General features: G+C 49.9%; 1 protein-coding gene across 3 annotated transcripts; it reads left to right on the forward strand.

Moving 5' to 3' along the window:
- Positions 1 to 368: 368 nt before the first annotated feature.
- Positions 369 to 8,690, forward strand: NPY1R (neuropeptide Y receptor Y1). 3 transcript variants are annotated; one of them, XM_055336210.1, is made up of 4 exons: positions 369 to 479; positions 5,433 to 5,535; positions 6,023 to 6,863; positions 6,969 to 8,690. In XM_055336210.1, exons 3-4 carry the CDS (start codon positions 6,168 to 6,170, stop codon positions 7,419 to 7,421), a joined length of 1,149 nt encoding a protein of 382 aa, XP_055192185.1. In that variant the 5' UTR covers positions 369 to 479; positions 5,433 to 5,535; positions 6,023 to 6,167; the 3' UTR covers positions 7,422 to 8,690. The 3 variants fall into 3 exon arrangements, with proteins under 3 accessions (XP_055192185.1, XP_055192186.1, XP_055192184.1); XM_055336211.1 differs by lacking the exon at positions 5,433 to 5,535 and having other exon boundaries at positions 381 to 479; XM_055336209.1 differs by lacking the exon at positions 369 to 479 and having other exon boundaries at positions 3,278 to 5,535.
- The last annotated feature ends 213 nt before the right edge of the window (positions 8,691 to 8,903 follow it).

An 8,903-nucleotide genomic window follows, 5' to 3' on the forward strand; every position in this document is an offset into this window, starting at 1 on the left:
GCGGCAGGGGCGCGACCTCGGTGCCGGAGTGGGGAGGCCGCGGGCCTGGCAGGTGCCCCGGGGGGGGGTGCGCACTGCCGCCGGGCTCGGGGCCCCGGACCTGCTACTTTTTTTTTTTTTTTCTTTTTTTCTTTTTTTTCTCTTTTGGGTAAGGCCGTCCCCCTGATCGCTTTAAAGACGAGGGACGGACCGGGAGGTCGCGGGGCGGCGAGCCGGGCGTGGGCCGCGAGGGGGCGCTGGGCCGCGGGGCCGGGGCGGCGGGCGCGGGGCCGGGGCCGGGGCCGGGGCCGGGGCCGGGGCCGGGGCCGGGGCTGGGACCCGCGCGCCGTCACGTGGCCGCGCGGGGCGGAGTCGGGCCGCGGGGGCGCCTCCTGCCCGCCGGCTGCTCTGCGGGGCCGGAGCGGGAGCCGCGGTGCCTGCGCGCTTGCCGGGTCTCGGTCCTGCGGCTCGGGGCGCGGGCCCGGCGGGAGCCCCCGGAGGTGAGTTCCGGGCGGGCACCCTCGGGGGACGCGGGAGGAAGCGCCCAGGGACGGCGAGAGCGGGGACGGGGACGGGGACCCCGAAACGTGCGCGCGCCCCGCGGTGGCCCGGGTCCGCCCCGCAGCGGGGCTCGGGGTGCAGGCGGCTCGCGGGGTGCTGCGGGCGCTCCGGGGCGCTCCGGGCGACCTGCCCCCGCTGTCTCGGCGTCCTCCGGCCCGCAGGCGACCCGTCCCCTCGTCGGCTCTCCCGCCGGCCCTGCCCGCGCTTCTCCCAGCGCTTCTCCGGAGCGGGGTGCGCGGGGGGGTGCGCGGAGGGTGCGCTGGGGGGTGCTCGGAGGGTGCGCGGGGTGTGCGCTGGGGATGCCCGGAGGGTGCGCTGGGGGTGCTAGGAGGGTGCGCTGGGGGGTGCTCGGAGGGTGCTCGGAGGGTGCGCGGAGGGTGCGCGGGGTGTGCCCGGAGGGTGCGCTGGGGTGCTCGGAGGGGGCGCGGGGTGTACGCTGGAGGTGCCCCGAGGGTGCGCTGGGGGTGCACTGGGATGCCCGGAGGGTGCGCTGGGGGTACCCGGAGGGTGCGCGGGGGTGCGCTGGGGGGTGCTCGGAGGGTGAGCGGGGGGTGCTCGGGGGCTGCGCTGGGGGTACCCGGAGGGTGCGCGGAGGGTGCGCTGCGGGTACCCAGAGGGTGCGCTGGGGGTGCGCCGGGGAGTGCGCGGAGGGTGCTTGGGGGTGGTGCGCGGAGGGTGCGCTGGGGGGTGCTCTGGGGCTGCCCGGAGAATGCGCTCGGGGTGCGCAGGGGCTGCGCTCGGAGTGCGCGGAGGGTGCGCTGGGGGGTGCTCTGGGGCTGCCCGGAGAATGCGCTCGGGGTGCGCGGGGTTGCGCGGAGGCACCGGTCGTCGGGACGGTGCGGGGGGGGGGTCCCCCGGCCCCCTGGATCCTCCGCGCCCGCCGCCCGCGCCGCACCTGCCCCGCGGGGAGCCGACGGAGGCGAGGGGCGGGCTTGCCCCGGGGGGGGGGCGCGGAGCCGAGCGCAGGCTCCCCCCGCCCCTGTGGCCCGCGCCCTGGGCCCCGAGCCTCGGTGGGTCCCGGGTCCTGCGCTCGCAGCGGGCGGCGATGGGAGCCGGCGGGCGGCGGTGCCCCAGGCCGCCCCGAGGGAGAAGGTTCTGGGGCCTCAGGCGGGTCCGGGGGCACCGACGGGAGCTCGGGCTCCGCTCGCCGTCCCGGGCTTCGGAGGATCCTCGGGCCGCCCGGTCCCCGCGGGCGCAGGTGTTCCTTGGCAGAAGGGCGCGAACGGGGGGGGGGAGTCGGGGCGATTCCGCCGGCGCCCACCGGAGAGCAGGCGGCAGGGAAGCGGGCCCGTGGGGTTTTCACGGAACCGCCCCATTCGGTTCTTTGGGGCGAGCAGGACGGGGCGGAAAGCCCGGGAGGGCTCGGGGAGGCGCGGGGGGCCGTGCGGTGACCGCCCCCCCCCCCCCGGTCCGGCCGGGAGCTCGCCCGCAGGTGGCGGCGCTCGGCGCGGGAGCAGGTGCGCCGGCTGCGGACCGACCCGGGGCGCGTCTCCGCAGGAAGCGCCCGCGCGCAGGGCAGAGGCGGCGGGAGGCCGGCGTCCCCGGGGGCAGAGGTCCCCTCGGCAGGCGGCCGGCCTGCTCACTGGTGATGTGTGCAGCGTCTCCATCGCTCTCTGAGGGCCCAGGGCAGCTATATGGAGATTTGCTGACATTTAACGACCTTTAATTTTTGCGATGTCTGCAGTTGCATCTCTGGTTTTGAATATTGGGACAGTGGGTGTCAAATCACCTTTTTGTTTTTTGCAAAGGTGATATATGCGAATTCTTTCTCGGTGATGTTTTTCGGACAGTAATTCTTTCTCGAAGTAATCCTCAGGTGGGCTGGAAATGCGCGATTTTTTTTTTTCCGATGCAGAACCGTTTTACCCAACTGGAATGACTACCAGACATGCACTTAGAAAAGGAAGCTTTGCAAACATTTAAAGAAAAAAAGAATAGTTTACATTTTCAGTGTAGCTAAGTCAATGTCTGCTTAGAAAGACTACTATTCCTTACAGGGCATGTCCCTCAAATATTTTTTCAGAGGTATCAGAGTTTCATTTCGGTTTTCAGTAAAACCATCTGCAAGGAGCTGCCTTTGTAGCCCACACGCTGTAGAAGAATTTTGTCAAGATAAGTCAATGGATGTAAATTTTCTATTTTTCTTCCTTTCCACTATAAACACCTCAGTCTGTGTCTCCATTATCTCTAATCTGGATTATTGTATTTGCCTTTTAATGAATCTCCCTACTTCTTCTCTTTCCGACCTTAAGTCTGTTGAAAACAGCAGCTACAGTAACAATTTAAAACAAGCCATATGGAGGCGCGCGGGCAGGTCAGTCTGCCTTTGGCTCAGGTCATAATCCCAGGGTCCTGGGATCGAGTCCCACATTGGGCTGTCTGCTCGGCTCGCGGGCTTCTTCTTCCTCTGCCCCCCTCCCTGCTCGTACTCTCTCCCTCTCTCTCTTTGTCTCCGAAATAAAACAACCCATACTACTTCATGCCTCTACCAAAGACTCTCTGGGGGTTCCTCGCCTTTCCTAGAAAAAAGTCAAACTGTCCCAGGGAGTAAGGCTTTACATAATCTGTTCCTCTTCTGCTTACCCTTTGCAATTAATTTTCTACTAGGCTGTCCCTTATTTATTCCACTTATCGTTGCTGTTTACTACGCCAGGTACACTCAAGCCTCAGGGATTCACCTTTGTTCTTTCCACTTGGGATGCGGTCCCCGACATTTCTACACGGGCTTCTTCACTCACCACTTTCAGGTCTCAGCTCATACGCCACCTCTTCCAGCAAGCAGGGGCCTTTCCTACCGCCCAGTAATAAAGGGCAGCTCCCAACAACCCCAGAACCCCTCTTTGCCTTATTTTTTCTGTCTGATACTTATCATCTGGCATATGATCCCTTTTATCAGTTTATATTTTCTTGGCTTTTGGTCCACAAGACCAGTCACTCAATGAGAAGGTCACTGTTGTCCCCAATAAAACCATGCCCGACGCAAAATAAGTGTTCAATAAGTATTTCTCAGATGAATGAACTTTCTTTCAGCAACAATTCCTTTTTTTTTAAACATAAAAATGGAGCATTTTCCCCTCTCTACCCGACCTCATAAAATGATTATTGTAGTTAGCATCCATCTTGCGCGTAAAAGGACTATGACAGAGTTCAGAATTAATTCACACAAGAACCTGCTATTCCAGCCATGCGCCTGCTATGTCAGTCAACACGTTTTGGTTCTAAATCTAGTATTTGCAAGGTGCTATGAGGTATATGCACGACTTATCTTAAAGAGCTTGTGTTTAATTGGGAAGAGCCAGTTAAGGATTTAAGGGCACCAAATGATAGAATGGGTAGGATTTGGATTGGTGGTGAGACAGAAGCACCCAGCCAGGGCAAGGACAGGGACAAAGATGAGTGCAAGAGGCTACAACAGGCTGGGAGGCGCTTGGTGGGCTGGGGGAACAGAGCACTCCCGATGGGGCTGTTGGAGCAGGGAGCGAAAGGCAAAGGGCAGGAAAATGTAGAGGTCTTCAAGGGTGAGGATTGCACTCGTGTGTCTTATTCCAGAATGCTTCCTCATCTGGTGGTGTGTAGTGACAGGGAGCCATGAGAAGTCAGAGGACAGAGAGGATGCACTTGCCTATTATGCTAGTTTTGCTTTAAAAAACGAAGAGAAACTCACAATTAACCAGTAAGTCATGTTGAATATCTTGACAGCAGCGCGAGTGGGAAGTATGGTGCAAAGATTTTCTAGAATTCTTCAGTGAGGAATTTGCAAAGAAATGTTCGATTATCACTGGCTTCTTCAAGGTTTGTTCTCAGACCCTAAGAGCCAGAGATTATTCTCTCTGCCTTTGGCATCCCTGAGAGAAAAAAGGGTGACGGCTGCATGAGTTCAGGAGCCATTATGTGTTATTGGTGGTTGCACAGGGGTGGAGAGAGCCATACTTCTGAAAACATTTACACTTGAAATCATTCTTAGTGTTAACTCTTCCATTCTTACTAAATGCTAGAAACCTTTGTTTTTATTCTTCAGCTTTATAAAGCCAAGTTGTGCTTTTATAATAAGAAACATCTCATATTCTAGAAAGCAGAAACACTCAAGGAAAGGTTCATTGAGGGCGTCGCTTAAAAGGCAAATGTTCATTAAATTTTTTATCTCCTTTGAAATGGAAGTAAATCTGCATGATTTTCTTTATTCTCACATAAAAAAAGACGTAAGCGCAATTCCCTTTCTTAACACAGGCACAGTGGCCTGTTAATTAACATAAGAAATCCCAAATCTCATATGTTTATTTAGCAATCTCAAGGAAATCAGATTTTTTAAAAAGGAGCTTTTAATCTCTAAAAAGCCCACTGTCTGCACTTTCTCTTGCTGGTAAGAAAAGAGTCTTTGTAACGCAAAATGCTGTGAAAGATCAAAATTACCACTAAAATGTAGGTCCCTGCACCGAATCAGTATTAAAGTCGAGTGGGGAGGCAGGTTATTTATATGCATAAAGTCTTAGAAAGCCTTTGAAAGCTTCTGACATATTAATAAATTCTAGAATCTTAAAACTAGAAAGAACCTCAGAGTTAGAGCCTGTTAAATCTCCTACACAATGCAAGAGCTCCCCAAAAGTCTTTTATGGAGTAGCTGCAAACTTTGAGGTCCGGAGCCCTCCGTCGTTTTTTGCAGGCACTTGATTTCATTTGATTAAACTTGTGTTCCTCATAATAGGAAATTGGTTTTGTTTTGTTTTGAACATGCACTGCAGTGTACTTGCCTTGGTCGTATTTCTAACTTGTACAGTTAGATTTCGTATCCTAAGCCCAGGTCCTTACAGCACATGCTCTCCACTCAGACCTGAGAAGACGTCCCTACCCTTCCTAGTCTTTTCGGGATTAACCGTCTTCTGTGCTTCCCACAGTCCTTCATTCGACAGAGGTTTGATGTTTGACTCTACTGATCATCGCGTGACCTCGTGCTAAATAACGCCGGCCTTAAAGAGCAGTTCGGTGTATGGTGGAGCGGTTAGTACGACTTAGTGAATTATTTCATTTCTACAGTAAGAGGAAGAATTCGGGAAACTTCTGTTGTTTTTCTTTGTTTCCTATCTTATGTGTTAATCTGTGCACCAAAATTTTTGTGACACACTCATCTTTTTCCAGTGTTTAGGAATCTGTTGATTTGATTTTTTCATTTAATTAGTTTCCTTAATTTCGGTTTATATAAGACTTGGGACATGAGATTTACGCACACCCGACTGATTTACAGGCTACTACATTTTGCTGAATCGAAATGTAGTAATTGCAAGTCGAATTAAAAATATTAGGAGGGTCTTTTTTTTCTTCAAAATGTTTGCACTGTCTCTGCTCTTCTAAAAAGATGTTTATACAGATTACATTTTGTTTCTTTATTTCGGTGTCTTCACTTAAAACAGTAAGTACTATGCGTCAGAATTCATTTGGACTGCCCTCGATAAAATTAGTAATGCCATTGGTCATTTTCTCTTTACAGATTGTTCAGTTCAAGGGAATGAAGAATTCAGAATAATTTTGATAAGTGGATTGCAATATGGAGAATAAGCTGAACATTTGATCTGCTTTGAAGAATCGTATTTCGCCTTTGTCTAGAGTAATCCGTAACAACCAAACCAATCACAATGAATTCAACATCATTTTCCCAGGTTGAAAACCATTCAATCTTCTGTAATTTTTCAGAGAATTCCCAGTTTTTGGCTTTTGAAAGTGATGATTGTCACCTGCCCTTGGCCATGATATTTACATTAGCTCTTGCTTACGGAGCTGTAATAATTCTTGGGGTCACTGGAAACCTGGCCTTGATCATGATCATCTTGAAACAAAAGGAGATGAGAAATGTTACCAATATCCTGATTGTGAACCTTTCCTTCTCAGACTTGCTTGTTGCCATCATGTGTCTTCCCTTCACATTTGTCTACACCTTAATGGACCACTGGGTTTTTGGTGAGGCGATGTGCAAATTGAATCCTTTTGTGCAATGTGTTTCAATCACCGTGTCCATTTTCTCTCTGGTTCTCATTGCTGTGGAGCGCCATCAGCTGATCATCAACCCACGCGGGTGGAGACCGAATAACAGACATGCTTACGTAGGTATTGCTGTCATTTGGGTCCTTGCTGTGGTTTCGTCTCTGCCTTTCCTCATCTATCAAGTATTGACCGATGAGCCGTTCCAGAATGTAACACTTGACGCGTTCAAGGACAAATACGTGTGCTTTGATAAATTTCCATCGGACTCCCATAGGTTGTCCTATACAACTCTCCTCTTGATGCTGCAGTATTTTGGCCCACTCTGTTTTATATTTATTTGCTACTTCAAGGTAAGAAAACGTTTCCCCCTACCATTTCCATTTTAACCTTCTTTCCACAGAATCCCATATTAAATTAGTGGTTCTGTTTGAACTTTTTCTCCCCCCTCTCTGTAGATATATATACGCTTGAAAAGGAGAAACAACATGATGGACAAGATGAGAGACAATAAGTACAGGTCCAGTGAAACCAAAAGAATCAACATCATGCTGTTGTCCATCGTGGTAGCGTTCGCCGTGTGCTGGTTGCCTCTCACCATCTTCAACACTGTGTTTGACTGGAATCATCAGATCATCGCTACGTGCAACCATAACCTGTTATTCCTGCTGTGCCACCTTACGGCCATGATATCCACTTGTGTCAACCCCATATTTTACGGATTTCTGAACAAAAATTTCCAGAGAGACTTGCAGTTCTTCTTTAACTTTTGTGATTTCCGGTCTCGGGATGATGACTATGAGACGATAGCCATGTCTACCATGCACACAGATGTTTCTAAGACTTCTTTGAAACAAGCAAGCCCAGTCGCATTTAAGAAAATCAACAATGATGACAATGAAAAAATCTGAAACTTCTGTAGCATATGGTCCCAGAGGACAGCTGTCTAAAAACAAGCACAACTTACAACATACTTTCATTACCTGCTCCCCCAAGGAATGAGGTTGTAATCATTTAAGAGACCAAGATTTGCTTGTCTTGCTTTCTGCTGCTTTTATTGTAGCTGTCGTAATTACGCTGGGACAAAAATGTACGGGCTTTGGAATCTTCTGGCAGGAGTTTCGACCAGAGGTCCTTGAAGTGCTTTTTTTGTAAACATCTGCATATAATACACTTTTATATTCTATTCGTTGGAATGACATTTCTTTAAAATATTACTGTTGACTGACTTTAGAGGCATTACATCTGACACTCCTTAGATCGGGCATCCTGATTTGATTGCATTAGATGGTCACTAGATTGGGCAATCCTGATGTGATGACACACATCATTTCAGGCTGTTACAAAGGTGACAGCATGCGAGATGTGCAGCTCAGCCCATGTCTTGCATACCCACAGTCCGAAGTCATTGAGGAGTGGTTTGCATTTTTTTTTCTTTTAAATTTAAAACCAGACTTAATTTGCTCCTGATTATCACTTAAGATAAAAATGCATAAAAAATACTTCTCAGCTGTGAATATCATGGGGAATTGGGCCACCCACAAGAATTAAGTGGGAAAGCAGTTCTCTAATTTCAAGACTATTTTGGTACCTGACAACCAAAGGATTTCAGAGTAATTAATTTAACAAGCAAATTAGTATTGCAGCAAATAGTTGAATTATATTCGTCTGAATCGGCAAGAGGTTTTCCATTCTTCACAGACTATTCAGTGTTTGTCGAGCTTTCTAGCGTAAATATATATGTGACTCAACAAGCGTTTCCAGCTTACAGTATACAGATACACAAAGTGTATTTTCCATACATCAGTGCCTACATAGTAACTCATTCTTAACTTTTCCAATGTCCGTTCCTCAGAGAAGGACACCAAAGCGTACTGCTAAAAGAATGTCCACCCTGGCTAGCAGGAATAAATACCTGAAAACTGAGAACACTTCATAGAGCCCATATTAACTTGTATAAACCGTGTGCCTTGTGGAGTCTTACGAATAATGTACTTAATAGAGTATGCAGTGGTTGTGTCATGTTAATATACTTACTTTCCTGCATTCTGTAATCGTGATTGAGCCTCAGAATCACTTGGAGCAAAGATATGTTAAAGAACAACATATAACTTTGGTGTATTATAGAAGTATTAAATGTGTTTGATTTTAGAAGGGCAGACATTTTCTTTATTAAAATGGTTTTTGCTTTTTCTGAGTAGTCTCTTCTATGTCCTTCTAGTCTTTCTTCAGTTTCTCTTTTCTTTCTTTTTCTTTAAATTTTTATTTATTTATGATAGTCACACAGAGAGAGAGAGAGAGGCAGAGACAGGCAGAGGGAGAAGCAGGCTCCATGCACCGGGAGCCCGACGTGGGATTCGATCCCGGGTCTCCAGGATCGCGCCCTGGGCCAA

Source organism: Nyctereutes procyonoides, unplaced genomic scaffold (genome assembly GCF_905146905.1).
Source record: "Nyctereutes procyonoides isolate TBG_1078 unplaced genomic scaffold, NYPRO_anot_genome, whole genome shotgun sequence".
Classification (NCBI taxonomy): Eukaryota; Metazoa; Chordata; class Mammalia; order Carnivora; family Canidae; genus Nyctereutes; species Nyctereutes procyonoides.